Source organism: Pinus tabuliformis, chromosome 7, assembly GCF_031772625.1.
Source record: "Pinus tabuliformis cultivar Carrire ecotype Pingquan chromosome 7, CPIR1, whole genome shotgun sequence".
NCBI classification, from domain to species: domain Eukaryota; kingdom Viridiplantae; phylum Streptophyta; class Pinopsida; order Pinales; family Pinaceae; genus Pinus; species Pinus tabuliformis.
In genome coordinates this window covers 113,681,273-113,703,253 of record NC_142293.1, presented here as the reverse complement: position 1 = coordinate 113,703,253, position 21,981 = coordinate 113,681,273, and the positions used below count along the sequence as shown (strand labels likewise).

General features: G+C 39.4%; 1 protein-coding gene across 2 annotated transcripts in view; it reads right to left on the bottom strand.

Moving 5' to 3' along the window:
• The window catches only part of LOC149245553 (NAD(P)-binding Rossmann-fold superfamily protein), a 395,959-nt gene that overhangs the window by 29,237 nt on the left and 344,741 nt on the right, over nt 1-21,981 (bottom strand). Inside the window, exon 8 of one of the 2 annotated variants that reach the window (XM_089457803.1) lies at nt 19,312-19,449. The exons of the other annotated variant lie outside the window; for it this stretch is intronic. Within the exon in view, the coding sequence (XP_089313929.1) occupies nt 19,431-19,449 (19 nt within the window). The 3' untranslated portion in view covers nt 19,312-19,430. Of the gene's footprint in view, nt 1-19,311; nt 19,450-21,981 lie in introns of those variants that run through there. 2 annotated transcript variants of the gene reach the window in all.

Sequence of the window (21,981 nt, the reverse complement as noted above, 5' to 3'; positions counted from 1 at the left end):
ACTGACAGGGAGACAGTGACAATTTACTGCGTAACAGATGCCCCCTAAAGCATGAAGTCCGAGAGAGTGGGAGGGGTGAAATGCTTTACAAAACTGCTGAACTGGAACACCACCAGGAAGGACCTGCATGAATGTACAACTGATATCTCAATCACATGTAGTCTAGGCATGGGCGCAGCCATCCAAAAGACATACGAAGAAGGTCTATGGACGCAGCCACCCAGCTGAAAAGACCATAAAGATAAGAGGGTATGGTCGCAGCCATCCCAAAGACTCAGGTATGGGCGCAACCATCCATCAATGAGTCATGCAATAACAATCCACAAAATCGCAGCCTGGTTCATAACAGACAAAAACCAGGGTCTTGCGCTCCATCCCAACCCGAACAAAGTACAAGTTCAAGCATGTGAATACATGAGCTGAAGTCGAACATGCATGAACATTGTCTGATTACCAGTCAATAATGTAAACTGTTAACAGACGCGAGAGGTACCACCAATAATGACAATGGTCCTCAAGGTACTTATAGGTACAATCTGTGGCGTGTGAATCAATGAGCTGGTGTCGAACACCCACGGAATCATTCGATCGGAGGCCAATGATGAAAACCCCACGTCGAACAAGAAGAACCTGCCATTGAGGCATGCAGGCTCTAAGGCACCTGAAGGGAGTCTCTAAGTCACCTTCCTGGATAATGAGCTGAAGTCGACAGGAAGTGACTTTGATCGAAGGTGGGCCATAATGTTTCCCACATCATCGACACGAGACAGAGGGAAATATTTTGTGTGAGACATCAGAGGGAGGTTGTAAGCTTGCAGAGGTCAACTTCTCTTGAACATATCAGCGGCACGACAGCGGATTTGGCAGTATCTAACATCAAATGAGCAGAGGTCATGGTGACAAGGCAATGAGCAGATGAGAGGTCAAATAGGATAACCCAAACCCGCGGAGGCTAGTGTAAAACGAGATGAGAAATCCCCACCCAGACACGAATGCAGACGAGTGCCATGTTCAAGAGCGACATACTGCCGACACGACCATTATTACAGTTTCATTTTCCCCACCATTTCTGGCAGGTACCCCGATTATTTTTGGAGGACAAGCTTGACGGGGATAGCATATGCTTGGAAGGCGTCATTTCGACGGTGTCCGATGTCATTAAGTTTTAACGAGCCTGACAAAGGAAGAACTCGGCGTCTTTTCCTGTTTAGAGAGTCTGAAAAGACAGCGGAAAAGAAAACTCCAGGGGGGGTCCTTTTTCATAAAGTTGTGTCTCTCGAGCCCGAAAAAGTATAAAACAATGCTCGAAAGAACCGCCCGACCAGTATGATCGAGGAGTACTTTTCGTAAATAGTGACTTCGACCCGAAAAAGTAGAAAAGCGGTCGGAAGCACGTCATTTTGGGGCCAATAGCGAGTGCGAAACGACAAACACCCGGCAATCTTTTTAGTTTAAACGGTCGAAGAAAGAGCTTAAAGGCGACCGCCTCTCATTCCTTTTAACGAGTCAAGAGGGGTAACTCGGCGATCTTTTCATCTTTAAACGGTCGGAAAAGAGTTGAAAGTAGACCTCCATTTTTATTCTCTTTAACGAGTCAAAAAGGGAAAATACTCGGCAATCTTTTCATTTTTTACGAGTCAGAAAAGAGCTTAAAGGAGACTCGTCCTAGAGGAACGAGTGGTATAAAGGGTAGCAACTGGTTCCGGAAATGGTGGAACTGCTCAAAACATGTAATGGTCAAGAGGCTGGCTAATAAAACCACTCATCACTGTGGTTCCTCAGGAAAGGATAAACAACCAAGTGAGAGCATATGATCGGCCAAAGAGATGGTAGCAATGGAATGAAAACAACCAAGGCTCATCTAGCAGAATTCAGCGGATAAAAATGGCAATCACGAGATGTAAATCGGGTATGGGTTCATTTTTACACAAGCTTGAACCATGGAGAACTCTGCTTGGATTCGGTTTCATGTTTACACAAGCTTGAAACGAAAAACTATGCTTGTTATAAGTTCGCATGCCCCCAGCATAATAACGCAAATCGAGGTACATGCCCCCCAAGCTTCATTGCATTCAACAAAGTGGATGGAATGAAGGTTCACTCTCGAGATCTATGAAAGACTCGACTTGTATTTTACGAGATCTTAATCAAAAGACTCGATTTGGAAAGGGAGTTGTTTCATTTTTTAATGAGGTTGACACAGGAAAAGAACTATCCTCATAACCCTTGTTTCATTTTTTAACGAGCTTGACACAAGATCAGGAACTATGCTCGACCAGACCTAGTTTCATTTTTTAAGGAGCTTGACATAGGAAAGGAACTATGCTCCGACCAGACCCAATTTCATTTTTTAGGGAGCTTGACACCGGAAAGGAACTATGCTCCAACCAGACCGAGTTTCATTTTTTAAGGAGCTTGACACCGGAAAGGAACTATGCTCCAACCAGACTGCCTCATAATGAATAGGAAGTTGGTGCTTCCCAGAGTGTTATTCCTGGTGGAAGGACCACATCTTGGAAGTCAGGACCTAATGCCTCCAGGACACTATGCACGACGGTGTCATCACTGGATACAGGCACAGGGTAGGTGGCCCGACTTCAGGTATACTCGAGGGAGTAACGGTTATACTTGTAGCCTCTCTCTTAGGAGACTTCTTCTTGGTCTTCTTCTTCTTCTTCTTAGCCACCTGGTTATTCGAAACGAGGCCTTCACCAGGCGAAGTAGAAGATGAGGACGTAGAAGTAGGCGTCGAAGGGGAGAGGTCCACCTTAGGATCAACATGATGTTGTTCAGGTGGAGGGACTGATGGACTAACAGCCGACACGGCAGGGACCAAAGAGGTTGAAAACAACCAAACAGGCAACCCGACAGTTAACCCTGGAAGGGATAACGTTGCCATATAAGGAGCACCAACATTCCCGAGAGGAGGGAAATGACCAGGATTCCCGTCAGGAGGGGAACTGGGGTTGGTGAACCCCGGAAAAGTTGCCATGGCAAACAAAAAGAAGCCTACTCAAGCTAACGCACACAAGATCTAACCAGGTAACGTTAATCGTGGCCAAATAAATTTTAAGACGCAGGAACTAAACTTGACCTTTTCATGTTTCAAGAGTCGAGAAAAGGACGAAAAGATGACTCTAGTCTCCTTCGAATGTTTAATGAGCACGAAGTGACAAGACGCTCACTGGCACCTTTTCTTTTAAGGAGTCCGAAAAGGATCAAAAGTGACTACTCTGGAGACTCTAGGCAAAGGGTTTACCAAGCAATCCGTAAAACTGCTTATACACCTTGGCAATCGTATGAGAACCAAGGACTTTCCGTACTGCAGTCAATCTTCCCGAATGCTGTGTTCGGTGTGTTACGGTTCACAAGGCGGCAGACTCGGCTTCCTATGGATCAAGGATAAAAGCCTAGTGGGGTCTCCCTATATACGCGACGGTACGTGGGAGCACAGTCCGTGTTAGACCACTATCGAGTCACAGAAGGAGGAATCACCCAACCGTAATGTGAAACAATAGTGACTATGTTTAAAGACGCCGGAACACGTCTCTAACCTAGACCTCTAGATGTTTGCGTTAAGTTCCAATGCGTTTTTAGGTTTATTCAGTTTATTTTATGGTTGATCTTGAATTAAGTTTCGGTTTCAGGCCCTATCGTGTGATCTCTCACAATTACCTAGATGCAAGCTATATGCCAAAGAACACCATTTCGTTCGATGAATTCTAAATATGAGAAGGTTAAGAATTTTCCAATCAAACAAAATGAACACAAGCGATCAAACAGCCTAATGCAGCTAAAGGCAAGGAAACGAAACTTTTTCTTTTGAGAATACAAATCAATGAAATGTTCTTTTCCTTTTCAACTATCGAATACAAAGATACTAGTTTGATTTTTTTTTTTTCAATGGCACAAAGCACCTAAAATGAATTTTGAGGAACAGGAACACCAAGCAAAGAGAATAAAATCACTTAATGAAAGCACACAAAGTTCCCAAAACATCTTAAACAGATCTCCAAATCAAAAGGAAAGACCAGTGTTGCGGGGGAGCGCCCCCCCCCCCCCCCCCTCGCTCCCGCTCCCGATCCGCACTTCGGGCGGGAGCGACTCGGGAGCGGGTCGGGAGCGCGCTCCCTAAAAAAAAATTCGCTCCCTGCCTTTTCGGGAGCGTTTTCGGGAGCGTTTTGCCTTTTTTGCATTTTTTTTTTTTGTAGTAATGTTCGAAATGCAATTTTTTTTGAAAGAAACAAATAGTTTTTGAGTGGGGCAACTTAATGATCAAATCTAGGCCCTAGTATTGATATGCTATTCATGGTAATGTTAAATTCTTAAAGTAAAAGTGACATTTTCTTTAATTTTCATTTTCATCCTTTTACTTAAATTTTTAACATTACCATGAAATGACTCAGGATGTTTGAGAGTGGTTTCGTCCTCATTGGATTTCATATGGAGAAAGTAGAATTTTAGATTTCATTCAAAATCCAGCAGACTTATCAGTTTTTCAGGATTTCAGGATTGGGGGATTGCAATGTTTCCATTGAATTTTGTCATGTATTAGGGTATGGAACTCATATTTAATCAAGAGTACCAATCCCTCTATGTACCTTGATGTTAGTGACATTGGTTGTCGAACTCCTCTATCATGACCCTTCTAAAAATGTACGCATCACTCAAACAAAATCTTGACTTGACATGCTATGCTTTTTCTATCTTATGTTAATGCTTAGAGGGTGATATTAATGACAAAGATCCCTATACAGATACAAAGGTAATGACAAAGATACCTTTGGATATTAATGCTTGGAGGGTGATATTAATGACAAAGATCCTGATTTTGCAACAAGACTAAAAAATTAGACATTTCTCGTGGTGGCAAGAGGCCCAAGCATAAGAAATAGATAATAGATTTACTTCTCTTTTCTAGTTTCTAGTAGCTTTTATAACTATTGACTCTTTCATATTTATTATGATATTTTTTTAAACAATATATGACAATTTAAGTTTGAAGTTGGCAATTATAACTCATTAGTAATGAATTATGAATATGATGCTTCATGAAAGTTGAAAGTTGTTTCATTTCATTTCATTTTATAACATTTCATTTCATGTTAGATATTATTTGTTGTAATGGTTACACTTAGCTTACAAGTACAACTTTGGTGATCAATGATGATAAATGTTATATATTGAATTTTGAAAGCTTGAAACTTTAAGATTGATGAATCATGAGACTCAATATGTTGTATGTTACTATGTTACTAACTTGCGGACGTGGTTGATGAAGATTATAACTTCTAGATGATTGTTGTTATATGGTTCAATCTATGCTTTTTTATGTTTTTTATATCTAATTCATCATTCTACATGTTTTTGTTGACATATATGTATCAAAAATTAAAAAATATATATATTTTTAAAAAATCGCTCCGGGATTCGCTCCCAAACCGGGAGCTTCTGAAAATGGTCGCTCCCGCTCCCGCTCCCAAGTAACATTGGGAAAGACCAAATTCCGCACGAGCTATGTGATCTAAGCTCGGCAAGACAAACAGGAATTCAAAGAAGGAGGAAGCAAACCACTCGGAAACACAACCAAAAGCACTTCAACGATCACTGAGCAAGTGTAAAAAGCAAATCTAGAGTTGGCTGGTCAAATGAGAAAACAAGGTTCCCGCGGAAGGCTTGACACACACACGGCCACTAGATGCCCTAGGGCTAGAGTGCGAAATCAATGGAGAAAAGCAAACACCCGGAGGATGAAAGTTACAACCAGTCAATTAGAGATTCAACACAATCCAGCAACTGTAAAAGTCATGGCCAAAATACAAACCAAGTAGCGAAAGCAAAGAGGAAGGTATTTGCAAAACCGAAAAATGAGCAAAAACGAAACCTGGTGGAACAAGACTTCGCAAGCAAGTATCTCAGAGTTCAGGCAATGAAAAACAAGTCATAGACCAAGTGGAAAGAAGAGGGGAAAGTCAAAGCAACAGGCTCAGGAGGCAAATTTAAACAAAAATGAATTCTACAGGATCAGCGCGGGTGGCCTTCAGCAACTCGGCGCTGACAAGAGAAGGCCTGTAGCAACTTTGCGCCGTCAGCGCGGAAGCACACGGATTAAGCGCGCTGTCTCAAAAACGAGGTCAGCGCGACTGTTAGACGTACAGGCGCGATGACAGGGAAGACAAAGAAGCAGGTATGCGACGTCAGCGCGTCTGTTTTGAATTAAACCGCGCTGAGGGTAAAAAACAAGTAAAATCAAAGCAAAAGCTCCCAAACCAAAGGCAAAACTCTTTAGACAATTAAGACACTTCCCAGATGGGCCCAGGAAGTCTAAAAGCAGAGAAACAATCCCCAATCTTGACAAGAGAGTAACAATCAAACTCAAAAACAAGGATGAACAAAAAGAGACACAGGCCAGCTCCCCAGCGGAGTCGCCAAATTGTTGGAGAGGTAAATCCCCTCTACGGATAGAGGCGATCCCTACTAGCCCAGAATGGGTCTAGCAACAATCAATCAATGCTACTGTGCAAGTTCCTAATTGCAATTAAAAGAGAGGCAATGAACACCTACTTGGATTCCAACGCTATTGTTTGATGGAGAAATGCCGCTCTCGCTCCTTCGCCCTGGCCGGTCACAATCTTCCACGATCTCCGTGAATAGATACCTGCACACGCGAAGAGAAAGACAAACACAAGCGTGAAATCTAATAAAGGCAATTATACATCAGTCAGAAAGGATGTAATTCACATTTAACCATTGCATAGACAAATGAGAATGGAACCATAACAGTAGTCATCTATTATTAATCAATAATCAGAGAAAGATACAACCAATGTTCTGACGCTGAGTTCTTCTCAAGAGGGTCCAGCCAGCAAGTCTCATAAGCATTCACCCATAGAAGTGGATCTCCCAAGTCAAGCAACTCTCTCTCACACAAAACTCTAAGACTTCACAACCTTTCTCTAGCTCTCTAGCAATCCACACTTTATCACACCAACTACCTACTAGCAGCAGCACACAAAAACACTATGAATTCCTCGTTGTCAAAAACTAGCTGCTCATGGTAATGGTGGAGGCTTATATAGGAGAAGGAGTCTCCATGGAGGGTGGAAGGATAAGCTTATCTCCAAGAAAGGTGGCCCATATGATGAACAGACATGCCATAGAAGGGAGGGCGATACTCACAAGGCTAACAACCAGACCTGGAACCATCTGGAAGGCTGGCTGTTGGAACAAATTCGCCCAAACTGGATCAGCGCGGGTGTAACACTGAACTGACGCGCTGACAGCGCATCACATAAACAAATAAGACTGTGTCGGCGCGGCTTGATACTTTCATAGGATGCGCTGGCGCATAAAATTCGACCAGCGCGGGAAACCCGTGTACTCCCGCGCTGGCAGCGCACCAGTAACACTATAAGCTGCCAGTCAACGCGGTTATTTTAATAACAGACGCGCTGATGCAATAAACTTTGGAAAAGTGGGTCATTTGGCCAGTTTAGAGAGCATGAGCATGGTGCATTTGATTCCATGAGACATTAGGGAGACTGACAGGGAGACAGTGACAATTTACTGCGTAACAAGGGCAGTGTTGAGCTGCCTTTTTGTCCAGATTTTTACGATTCTTATCAAACAATTCTATGCTTGTGACTAGTGTTTTTAATCATTATTATCTTATTAAGCTGATAGTTAGAGGCATTTAGAGACAATATCTATTAAATTAATAAATTCTTCTTGAAGAATGTTTTGTGCGTAAATTTCATTAATAATATGTCTTCTTGGTGGCAGATGAATAAGTCTAGCACCAGCAGTGCAGAAATGCTTCTTAAAATGCATTTGAGTACAGAATGAGATTATTGTAGGTGAAAATATGAATTTGTGATCAAATGGTGAAGAGTCTTGAAATTCCGACACACGGGTTTTGTTCAGAGCACCCTCATTCAGATAACCCAGAAACGGTTTGGCAAAATTCGACGTTATGAGGAAGCTATGGTCATGGGAATATTACAACACAGGTTAAGTACAAAATCCGGATTTGACTATTTCGGCCACAGTTTTGATAAGCCTCTTATGCTCAAAAGAAGAAAATGTTGATTGGACTGAGAATGCTGGTTCATTAATGTTCGTTGTTAGTGCAAGAAATGTCTATTGCTAGCTTCCCGATTTCTGGCAATATGAGAATGGTTATGTATGCAGTCCAATGCTACAAAATGAGTATACAAGTGCAGTGCGCATCCATGGCTCTGAGCTTGGAACATCAACAATATGGAATGGTTGTATACAGCTACAATGATCAAGGAAAATGGTGCAAAGTCATCAACCAATGAATGGAGGAGGGTGCATGTCCATGACCAAAGATGTGATTCACTAAAATCTATGCTAGTCCAAGTTTGGTCGGAGGAAAAAGAAAATAACCTAGTCCAATCACAAAACAGGTTCTTGAGACTCACAACAGAATTAAGAACAACCCTGGTTTTCAAAGTCAACTACTGCATAAATGATTGTTTTTCTCTTACAGAAGATGTTGCTCTGAAACAGGTGAAAAGGCAAGACAGGTGATAAGGAAGGATTGCATATATTTGTTGCTGAGATCTAACGCCCAAGCTGCTTTGGAGTGACCTTCAATGCAATTCCTTTCTTTGATATGCTTTGTAATAATTGCGGATATATTATAGTCGGTGGTTCAGAATCCGTTTGCTTTCAAATATAATTTCCCATTGGTGTAATATCTGATTACAGAGCTAGGGGGATCAACATGAATCCAAGCCTCTCACTGGACGAGAAATGGTGGTTACAATTTCAGCCTGACTTTCAAGGGAAGATCAATTTTGGTTGTGACTCTTTGTACAATAGGAAATTGAGTGTCACTGAAGAAGATTTGCACTCAAACAACAATCGATATGCTGCACTTCAACAAGGATATTAGTCTCAATGCAATGGAATTTCTTTGTTTTTGTGCTCTCAGACTTGCTAAGGAGAGCCTTATTTCTTCTTCAAAAAGCAGAGCAGGATTTTCCAAGCTTTCTTTCGATACTCAGCCGATGTTAGGAAAGTGCATTGCAAATTTTTTTGTTGATACACTGTGGCGCTATGGACACGCAACATTTCAACAGCAAGTGTTGTTTGAGCCGGCTTCTGGAGTTACTCGCCCTCTCACTCAACATTGTGATCGAATGTAGTAAGAAGCTGAACTACATACAACTGAAGTGTGCCAATTTCCCAACATTGAAAGGGTCAACACCGCATCCAGCTGTGTGTTAATGCACCACTGCCAGCAATGCGATGAAGTCAAATTACTTCCAGAAGCCGGGATTGCAACAACTCAAACTCGAAATTGGAAGAAAATCTTCTTGTTCTGATTTTAATTAATTTATATTAACCAAAAATCCTAAATTTATATTTTATGCAACCATCGATCCATTTAATTAGAGCAACACTGCTGCTATATAAGAGAGATTGTTGTGCACGCATGAAAGGACAGGGATCACATAGAAGTAGGTTGAGGCTAGGATCGCATAGGAAATCATTGTATTATTTGCAGAGTCTGGATTTCAATTGCGCCATGTGAGGAATCTGAGCCCAGTGGAATGATCCCTGGAGGAGACCACTGGAGCCCAGCATTTAATTATTTAGCATTCATGTAATTTGGTTTTAGATTTTGCAATTAATTTATATTTTCCAGGCTAATTCGAATTTCTGAGATGGGTTGTTGATTTGATTTTTACAGTGAGATCGAGCTGGTTGTTTGGGCCCATCAGCCAGTTCGTTAGCTAAATTTCTTGGGATTTATTTATTTCATTGCATTTTATTTCTTGTTGGTGTGATTTATTTTATTGTATTTGATTTCATGTGTGAGAGATTTAAATTCTCATTCCGCAATTTCGTTTTTTAGATCTCCTTTATGTTTTGATATTTAATTATGTAGGTTTGATTCATGAATTCAGTGATGTCATTATTCTAGAATTTATTTCTGAGTATATTTAGTTAGCAAGCATTTCTTTTATTTGTGTTTCTCATTTCCACTATTTGCTGTGTTCAATTCATTACCTAATGAAATAGATTTTCAATTGCAGGGATTTATAATGGAGATAATAATTATGATATGATCGTTAGAAACTTTGATTTAATTAATTAATATTATTTGGGCATTCATAAGCATTTTTAATCCTGGGATTTTAAATATTCATCATTATAATTTAATGCCAGAATTAGCATGAGGAGACTTTCAGTTCAAGTTCATGAATTGTCCAACAAAACTCTTTGAGAATATCTATGATCAACAAACTTAAATTTCTTAAATTGAACACTACAATTCCTTTCTAGTAGCAAGAAGTATTTAATGATTTTTCTTAAGTACAGATTTTAAAATAGTTTGAAATTGAATTTATTTCATGCTTTCATATTTGTAGCGTAGCTGTAGTTTTTTTAGAAGCTTTGCATTCTTTATTTGTTGCAGTGTGTTTACTTTGGAATGCCTTTTCTTGAATGATTTCCTTTTCGAATTATTTTGAGGGTTTTTTATTTTACAAATCCCTGAGGTCATATTCTAGCATATATTGTGCTACGTCTCCAAGTCTTACGACCCCGGATTGACAAATTTAAATGTGGGTGTAAATCTAGCATTTATACCTCCCAATAGGCAGCGTAGAGGATTCTTCATGACTGTGTCTAGGGCACTCTAGAACAACAACATAGGGTCTCTACTAGACCTGCGTTAAAGCCTTTCTTCCATAACTGTGTCTAGGGATAGGGCATCTCCACTAGGGCAGCGTATATGCCTTCTCTTCTAGGCCTCCCTTTCCACTAAAATCCAAACGAGTGGAGAGAAGATGAGTTACCAAATGACATGAAGGCCACCTCTATTTATCATAAAACGTTGAGGACAAGTGGGGGTAATTTGGTTGCTGGCCAACCTTGACGAATTGTCACATAACACAAATAAATTCATATCTCCATGAATATATGTTGGAATCGGATGATCTTTAGATCAATCCTACACCTCTCGACAAGAGGAATCCAAGAAAAATATCAGCTTTCATAAATAAGAAGAACCACATGGAGTTTGGCCCCAGTTGCCAATTTTAACATAGCTCCATTGGATCCTTTCTTCCAGCGAGTAGATGGAGATATGAACAACCATGTTCATGAACTTTTGATGAAGAACTAGCTCAGGAAGATCATCCCCATCATGGTCCTTAGACACATGATGGGCTAGATGAGGGGAGAGAGGGCAAATAGAATCATCGCCAGTGTCATATATAGGATCATTTTCAAAATGATGACCAATGTCCCATTTGCCTCCTATATGCAAAAATTGAGAAATATCAACCTCATGCAAATCCCTTGAAGCCATCTCCTCGAGGTTCACATAACAAATCAATGGGGAGTTTCCAGGGTGAATTCAAAAGTGCCTTGAGAGATGCTTGCTTCACCCTACACGCATTAACTTTGAAGTTCAATGAATAACAAGGGCTTTGTTTTCCCAATGGAGTAGCTAATAGATATGTCAATATTGTCGTAAGGGAACACGACACGCGTCTTGTGTCGTTGACAATGACGCCAAAAATGTTGCCACACATTCTAGCAAGGGACCTAGGAGGGGTGCCTAAGGGACAAATAATATACCAAATGACAACAATGGTGTTGATTTGTGGTAGCATCAGATGTGCTCTAGCCATGAAAATTGGTGGAGAGGTTAAGGCACATGAGATCTCCAAGACCCATAAATGGTTTGGGGAAATTCCACCCGGTTAGAGAGATATTAAAATAATTAATATTTTTAATGGAGTTCCTAAGTCTAAACTTAGGAAAATTAAAATATTAATGGGTATTAATATAAAACTGGGTGAGAAGGTTCTAAATGACATGGATCAAGCCAAATCTAATCTTAGCCGTTGATTAGAGATTTAATCTCGGCCATTGAAGACTCAATAGGAAAAGTATAAGAGGAGGCTTGAGGGTCAGTTGGAGATACACCAAGATTGATCAGTCAGTTCGATTTTCTGGAGCGGGGTTTGTTGAGAAAATTCGAACAAGTGATCTGAGTTGCAGAGAGGCAGAGATAGTGTTAGAGGGCCAACGCAGTGATTGAGGAGGCTACGCGGAGGCAATAGGAGCCACGCAAAGGTAGCTAGAGACTGCGCAGAGGCTGAGGGGCCTACATGGGTGACGTAGAAGGCCAGAGAGCTGACGCAGAGAGGTAGAAGGTTGACGCAGAGGGTTCCAGAGCTACGCAAAGGCTAGTAGGGCTGATGTAGAGCCTTGGAGAAGTGCCGGAAGGATTTTCGTGGGGCAGACTAGTGCTGAGAAGCTGAATATCTGCTTCCGAGAAGAGGTTGTTATGAAACTAGCTCAAGAAAAGATAGAAAAGGTAGATCAACGCCTTAGAATTCAGCCTCTTCGAGGGGGAAACCTCCTTTACATTACATAAATGAACAATTCTTCGATGATTCAAATGACAAAACCTCCTTTCTATATATAGGAGTCTAAGGAGTCACAATATAATCCAGCCGACCTAACAATAATAATATAAAGCCACAAAAATAACAATAGAGGGATTCTATGGGGCACAGAAATAACAATATGGGGGTAATAGGGGCACAATAATATAAATAAGGGGTATAACTACAATAGTAATGGGGTAATCACTAGTATTATAGGGACCCAACATGCCCCTCTCCTTCAAAAAAGTGTTGTCCTCAACGCTTGAGTAGTTTTGGATACTTCTGCATAAAATTTTCATCCTCTCATGTGGAATCTTCAGCGGATAAGTTCTTCCACTTGATAAGATACTCTGAAATTGATCGATTTCGTAGCTGTTGAGTTCTTGTTTCTGTGACTGCTTCCGGTTCCAGTATAACTTTTCCTTCCTCGTCAAGTTCTGGCAATATTGTTTGAATTGGGAGCTTGTCACCTATAACCTTCTTTAAACATGAAACATGAAAAACTGGGTGCAATCGAGAAGCTGCCGTAAGATCCAATTTGTATGCCATAGTACCAATCTTTTGCAACACCTTGTACGGACCATAATACTTTGGTGATAATTTATTATCCTTCTTAGCTTGCTTTAGGGACATTTGCTTATATGGTTGTAGCCGTAGGAATACCTAATCACCTACATCAAAACTTCTTTCACTGCGATGTTGATTTGCCTGTTGTTTCATTCTATTTTGTGCCAACACGAGGTTATCCTTTAAGAGTTGGAGGACTTGTTGTTGATGTTCGATGTGATGTTCCACTGCCTGAACCTTAGAATTTTCTCTTAAATATGATGTGATGGATGGTGGTTGATACCCATAAAGTGCCATAAATGGGGTCATTTTTGTTGCTATATGGAAGGAAGTGTTATACCACCATTCAGCCAGAGGCAACCATTTGACCCATTGTGTCTATTTATCAGATACAAAGCAACGAAGATATCCTTCCAAACATTTGTTTACTATCTCAGTTTGCCCATCAGATTGAGGATGATAAGATGAGCTATGAGCTAACTGAGTACCAAGACAAGAAAATAATTCTGTCCAAAAATTTCCAGTGAAAATGGGATCTCTGTCACTTACAATAATCTTTGGGTTTCCATGTAGCTTTTGAACTGTTTCCATAAATGCAGTAGAAACTGTACTGGCTTTAAATGGATGTGATAATGCACAAAATTGTGCATACTTGGTAAGTCTGTCAACTACCACCATGATGACACTCTTTCCCTCAGACTTGGGTAAACCTGTGATAAAATCCATTGAAACCTCCTCCCAACGTTGGCTTGGAATGGATAAAGGTTGTAATAGACCCGGTGTCTTAATTGTTTCAACTTTATTTTGTTGGCAAACCAAACATTCCGCCACAAACTTTTGAATATCTGATTTAAGGCCATCCCAAAAAAATTCCTTCTTAACCCTGTGGTAAGTTTTTAAAAATCCTGAGTGCCCTCCTAAGGGAGAAGTGTGCAATTCCATAAGAATCTTTTGTTTTAGCTGGGAATTCTTACAGAGGTATAAGCGATCTTTGTACCATAACGAATCATTTTGCCAGCTGAATGTATCAGAAGTACTGGAATCTTGTTGTAGCTTTCGAATAAGTGCCCACACTTCTTCGTCATTCTTCCATTCCTCCCTTGCTTCGTTTATCCAATCTGGTTGGATAATAGAATGGCACACAACAATGCTTCCACATCCTCATCCTTTCTTGAGAGTGCATCTACCACCACATTTTGCTTCCCTTTTTTGTAGATGATTTCAAAGTCATAACCCAACATCTTTGTGACCCACTTTTGTTGTTCTTCAGAGGATAATCTTTGTTCTAAAAAGTATTTAAGGCTATCATGATCCGTTTTTACCTTGAAGTGTCTTCCCATTAGGTAGGGTCGCCATTTCTTAAGTGCATGGAGTATTGCCAACATTTCCTTCTCATAAATAGCTTTGCTTAAAAACTTTCCCTTGATTGGACGACTTTCAAAAGCAATGGGTCTTTCATCTTGCATTAGAAAAACACCAATTCCATTTCCTGAAGCATCACATTCCACAATAAAGGTTTTTGTGAAGTCCGGTGTAGCTAAGACCGGTGCTTGGCACATTGCCTCTTTAAGATGTTCAAAGGCCTTTGTTGCTTCCGGAGTCCATGAAAATGAATCTTTCTTCAATAATGTTGTTAGAGGTGCTGCTATTCTCCCATAATTCTTAACAAACTTGCGATAATACCCTGTCAACCCAAGAAATCCTTGCAGATGCTTTATGGATGTGGGGATTTTCCATTCCTTAATGGCTTTAATTTTGCTAGGGTCTACCTTAACTCCTTCATGAGATACAATATGACCCAAATATTCCACCTCCTGGACTCCAAAGAAACATTTGGATCTTTTTGCATATAATTGTTTCTCCTCCAATAGTTGTAGTACCCTGTCAACATGTTCAACATGATCCTTCCAAGATTTGTTGTAGATTAGTATATCATCAAAAAATACTAACACAAATTTTCTAAGGAATGGTTTGAAAATTGAATTCATCAAACCTTGAAATGTTGAAGGTGCATTGGTAAGGCCAAAAGGCATGACCAAAAATTCATAATGACCCTCATGAGTTCTAAATGCCGTTTTCGGAATGTCTTCAATCTTCATTATGATTTGATGATATCCCGAACGAAGATCCAACTTGGTGAAGTAAATTGATCCATGCAATTCATCCAGTAATTCATCAATGACAGGAATGGGGAACTTATCTTTAATAGTGAGCTTGTTGAGCTCCCTATAATCCGGACACATGCGCCATGATCCATCCTTCTTGTGCACCAATACTACTGGAGCTGAGAAAGAACTTTGACTCGGTTGAATTATACCAGCCTCTAGCATTTTTGCAACCATACGTTCAATTTCAATTTTTTGGACATAGGGATATCTGTACGGCCTGATGTTTGGAGGAACACTTCCTGGAATCAGATGAATAGCATGATCATGATCACGCATAGGTGGGAGACCTTTGGGAGTCTCAAATACCTTGGAATGATTGTCCAAAAATTTTTGGAGATCTGGAGAAATAGATGATTCCAATGTGGAAACATCTAGCGAACATAATTGTGCAATTACACCTCTTCTTTTGACTTTTCTTGCTCCTTTTCTTCTTCCTCTTCACAATCTATGTAGAATAATTTCTTCTCAGCACACTTATGACCTTTTGTGTATTTGCTATCACAATTGTAACAAAGCCCTTTTGCTCTTTTTTCTTCCAATTGTTGTGTTGTCAACCTTGTAGGTTGTGGAAGACTAGGGGCAACAACACTTCCGTCTTTATAGTTGTGAGTGGTATGCTTCCTAGTTGCCATAATTTTGCTTTCCATTTTTCTTGCTAACCTGAATGCCTTCTCTAATGAATCAGGTTCCCAAAGGCGAACATCATGTTGGATATTATCCTTTTAAGACCCTATGAACACATCAATCCTATGCTCCTCTGGAATATCTTTTACCCTTATGTTCAATTTTTGGAACTCCTCAATGTGCTCCATTATTGAACCCTTTTGTTTGAGACTTATCAATTGGCTAAAAAAAATGTTGCTTTTTGTATCCTCATAATGTGCTATCAATTCTTCCGTAAAAATTGCCCAAGTGATAAATTGTTTACGAGAACAAAGCCATTGATACCATACAAACTGATTTGGTTCCAAATATACAGTTGCCATAAGAATTATTATCGGTAACTGATGCCCCGAGGAAAGAAAATGCAAACACCTAGTAAGGAACCTGAAAGCTTTAATACCAAATGTTATGAAACCAGCTCAAGAAAAGATAGAAAAAATAGATCAACGCCTTAGAATTCAGCGTCTTCGAGGGGGCAACCTCCTTTACATTACATAAATGAACAATTCTTCAATGATTCAAATGACAAAACCTCCTTTCTATATATAGGAGTCTAAGGAGTCACAATATAATCCAGCCTACCTAACAATAATAATATAAAGCCACAAAAATAACAATAGAGGGATTCTATGGGGCACAGAAATAACAATATGGGGGTAATAGGGGCACAACAATATAAATAAGGGGTATAACTACAATAGTAATGGGGTAATCACTAGTATTATAGGGACCCAACAGAGGTATTACTGTTGTGTAGAAATCTCTGTTGGGTGAGCTAGTTTGGCACCCTAGTTGTTCTCAAGAAAGCTGCTTAATAACAAAACCCTCAGAACTGATGCATTGGTTTTCTCGCATTGGGTTTTTCTGGGGAAGTGTTTTCCAAAAATAACGGTGTCCCTTGTGTGTTTGTCTAGTATTTATGTTGCTGATCTGTACATGAGTTAAGGTTGCATTTGTGTTTATTTTCAGTATTTATATGTATAAATAACTTGTTAATGGAATAAACAAGTAGCTCAAATAAACTAGATAATGCAGTAGGGATTTCTAACGTGTTAGACTTAGAAATTTCAACAAATGGGACAGAGACCCAGTGTCACCTCAGTCAGTGTCCCCTGCTCTTTACGGACTTTCACCGATGGGAGGAGTCCTGGTATGAAGGAAATCACTAGAATAATAGGATCAATGGCTAGGTATGGTGTGATTTCCAAAGCCCATTCAAAGGAGAGACTCAAATAATGGCTTGGTTGCTTCAAAAGCAAGATAAAGGCTCTCCAAGAAAGGCTTATGAGGAGGCCTAGACCTAGGAGGAAGGGATACTCAATACAAGGGATACACCTAAATCAAGGCTTCCTAAGGGAATAAAAGGACCTCTCTTAGGGTTTTGTGAGATAGTGATCATATAAAGATTTGGGACCACAAGAGAGACCTAGGGGAATCCAAGCAAGGCCTAGGGTTTGCAAAATCAAAAGAGGAATAAGATACCTTAGGTCAAGCAAGGATAAGATAGGTCAAGGAATGATTAACTTCCAACGAGTTTTCAAGAACAAATGACCTATGAAATGCCACTAACCAAAGAAGTCTAAGGACAAAAATGATGTTGGAGCTAGGGCTTAGGATTTCTCTCAATCTAGCCACGAGAATTGCTTCAAACTTTGAGGATACCTAGAGGAAACCCCAACGCAGTAGCATACTAACTCACTCTTCAAGATGACCTCAATGCATTTTGCACTAGGCCCTAGTTGGCCTTCTAGGGTTAGGGCAAAAAATGGGAAAAAGTGAAAGGAAAAAGTTTTAAGGTTGATCAACTAGGATTAGGACCCAGTGCCTTGACAATTGGGAGAAATGGAGTCAAGATTGACTTTGATGAAGGAACTTTGCTCTATCAAGGAGTCCTATGCAACTTTTCGCTACCCCTAATGAGGCAGCGACCCAACAACAATAGGTATTAATACTTCGCTTGATAAGAAACAATTGATTTTCGATGATGAAAGATAATCAAGCCTCTAGGAACGTTCATTCACATTTGTGTAACATGTAATGCATGCAATACTTCAAAATCCCAATATTTTTATGAATTCACATTTATTTTAGGGCACATGTGAGACAGTGACAAGATATTCCATACAACAATCATGCAATAAAGTAAAGAAATAACATCAAAATATCACTTACAAGACAAATCAAATATATCCATCCATCATAGTTGCAATTAGAAGCTCCAAGACAAGAATAGTAAAAATCCAAACTTCAAAATGCATCAACAACATCCAATTTTGTCCATCAATTGTAGGTCCAGATTCTTTTTCAAGAGAAATCCCAATCCAAATGACGATGAGAAACAAATGACACTCATCTTCTATTTATATGAGCCATAAGGAGTTCGATTTAGTCTAATTAGCCTAATGAGCCCCTAAAAATAACTTTAATGTGCAAAATAACAATCCTATTGGTGACAAGCCCACCAAATAGCTCATAAGTAAAAAATAAGCCTTCCTATTGAGGCCTTTTGTTGTCCAAATTGTACACCTAATGCAACAATGCTCAGAGTGTTAATATTCTCTAGGGCTATATTGTTATTTTCTTAAGATAATTGCATTACAGTAATTACTCATTGAATTCACCCCACAACACTTTAACATTATCACATCATATGCAATTATGAAGAAAGAACAATATCACCAATAATGCAACGGAATAGAAAAGGAACGTTAGAAGAAAAGCATACGCACATAGAGACACCAAGATTGGTCGGAGACCAGGGCAAAACCCCACAAAAGGGGAAAACCCGGAATTCGGTTCTTCTTCTTCTATTAGATTTCATCAATTGTTCAGTTGTGATACAAAGTACATCATCATAAACCATATCATGCCACCTAGGACCAATACAAAGGGGTTCACAACTATGTTTGTGAACAATACGAGACATATCCAAGAGGGATGTCATCCGAAGTATTGTCTTCATGTAGAGATTACTGTAATACAATTCTTGGACATATGCATCTAGGGCATCACTGTCACCAATTTTCAAGTGAAGTCAAATTATCGAAGAGTCTGCCATTGTGGAGATCACTGTTACATCATTATAGGAGCAAGAGAACTACTTCTATCATAAGTGCCATAGAATACTATACCATCACTGTCATATATGATTAGGGACACATGGATCTCATCATAAAGAATGTTATACATTCATTTATCATGAACTTGCTATATGTCACAATAGGTCATTGAAGAATGGTTTCTGTACAAACCCTAACTGATTAGGGTTATTTGATTCTTTTACCCACAACTCTTGCCATATGTAATACTGTCCGCAAAGCCATAATCAACAACGGTCATATATCAATGCAAATCAAAATTGAAGTCACTGATATCAAAAATATATTGATGACCCAAAGATTCATATACGAGAGATTAGAATATGTGACAATTATTACCATAGTGCAAGAAACCAAGTCAAAGTCACAATGCATTTCATATCATGTCATACCATAGCTTTTTGTTTGCCATGAAGAGGTTAGCCATACCATACATTTTTGTCCGCCATGAAGAGATTAGCCATACCATACATCTTTGTTTGCCATGAAAAACTTAGCTAGAACATACATCTCTGTCTGCCATGAAAAACATAGCCATATCATACATCTGTATTTGCCATGAAAAACTTGGCCATACCATACATCTATGCCTACCATGAAAAATTTAGCCATACCATACATCTTTGTCTGCCATGAAGAGCTTAGCCATACCATACATTTATGTTTGCCATGAAGCCACATATATATAAAGACAAAATTTTAAACTGGGGAAAAATGTCAATTTAGTACAAGTTGTAATGATGCCAAACCGTAACAATGATGCCAATAGTAATCATACAAACTATAACGTTGCCAATAACATACCTTACAAATTGTAGCAATATCAATATAGGATGTGATGGTCTCAATCTATAATGCGATGCATTCAAATCAATGATCCAATTGCGAATCATAGAAAGAAGGGATCCACCAATAAAATTAGCGAGCCACCAACATAACAAAGCGAGAGTCATACCATTCCATAGTGTGAGGTAGATAGCACGAGACTGTGAAAATTTCATCTATTGCAGCAACTGGAAATTATTCTCCTAATTGTAAATTTAATTATGCAGTTTATTTGCTACGACAAACAATGAATAAAATCACAACTGCAATTTTCATCATAAAAATACTGCGGAAAACAAAATATTGGAAACTGAGAAATTCTAGCGCACACAAGAATTTTGACACTGTTATTTTTGGATAATTGTCCCCGAAAAAAGCTAACTTGGGAAAACCGGTGCAGCAGATGACGGTTTTATTATTATTCTTCAACAGTAAATCTGAGTACAATAAGTTGGATGCCAAACTAGCAATCCAATCTAAGAGAATCACTGGCAAAATTATTTTGAGGATTTTTCCTCACCCCACAACTGATTTCAACTCCTGAAACTGGCTCCTCAATAATTCGCACTTCCTTCTGCGTCAGCCTCTAAATAGTGCTTGTGTAGGCCTTGCTGCTGCTGCCTCTAGAAACTCCTGAAATCTTCAGCTCTACTTCTCTTTGGCTCTGGAATTGATTCACTGGTCCTCCTGATCAAAACCCCAACCACCAACTACTGAATCGACTGCTCCCCCAACTAGATTGAACTGTTCTACTATTGCCGCCTGTTGTCGCACAGATTGACACGACAACGCTCAGACCGGGGGCTGTCACTCTGATCCCCGATCTCTCCGTTTAAGCCTGTCTCCCGCGGCTAAGGGGGGTAGACCCTATGAAAAGACGAAGACCAACTGTTGACCAGTTGGTTGGGAGACACGATATGATGAGCACTAAAATGATTTAATTGATTTAGCAGACAAGTGCCTTATGAGATTGGTGTTAAAACGATTACTTGTTAGATGATATAGAAATATAAACTGTGAACAGCAATCATTTGTCATCAAATAATTTAGAACAGTGCAAGATATCAGTTAAAACAACAATGCTCTTATAATGACCAAAGCTCAATAACGATATCCAATAACTGATAATTTTGAAGAGATGAATGCTTTAAACAACCACGCAAATCATAAATCATTAACCAGATATCATATTTATGCAGCTAAATCTTCAAGATGATCATTCGTGTGCATAACTTGAAAATTTAAATCTCCAACATGACAATTTTATGGAGAAAAACTAAATCCTGACAAAATTCCCACAATGCCTTTGTTGACCACTACCGGTCAACTACCCATGCAGTACACCCCCTTTTCTTCGCAAAAAGGGGTAGCACTTGATCGACATGTCCGTGCCATTCTGCAGTCATCGGCAGCTTCATCAATTTATGTTGTAAACCCAGTCTGCATATATAAATTGTAAATAGTCTTAGCAGATATAAGTCATGTCTGTCAATTGCCTAGGTGGACCTAATTTTCTAAGTGATAATCTACGTCCCGGAAGGTTTTTCGTCTCACCGATCCATGATCGGCAGAGTTTTCCTTCAACCTAACCCCAAAGCCGGGATTGATTTTGTCACTAGAATCTTAGGAGAATCCTAGTGTGTTAATCTGCTAGATTATAGGTTGTGTCGCAGAACTGGGTGGTTTACGAGGGTCTATGTCAAATGGGTTTTCCCCCTTGAGATGTAAATTGTAAAAGTCATGATGTAAAGTGTCTTGAGGGTTGGAAAATGTTGTAAATCCCCTCATGAGTCCTAAGTCCTAGGTCCTAGGTGATTTTTCCAAAGGCTAAGTTCGAGGATCCATTTAAAAATGAATTAAAAATTAAAAAATTTGAAAATAGATAAATAAATAACTGAAAAATAAAAATAAAAATAATAAAAAATAAAAAATAATAAAAAATTATAAAATAAAGCAAAAACCCTAAAAAATAATAAAATAATAATATTTTGAGTAAATACATGCAAAATTTCATTTTTTAATGAATTAATAATTTCGACGGATGAGATTAAGAGATGTCTTGATCCTCATCGACGGTCGAGATCATTTCGACATGGATCACTCGAACTAGCCGTTGGGATCTTTTCCTTTAAATAGGGTGCTAGGAGTCATTTGAGATCATTCGATCTGTGAGTCTGGTACTGAAGAAGCTCTCTTGCAATTTGTTTCTGGTTAATAAAAGAA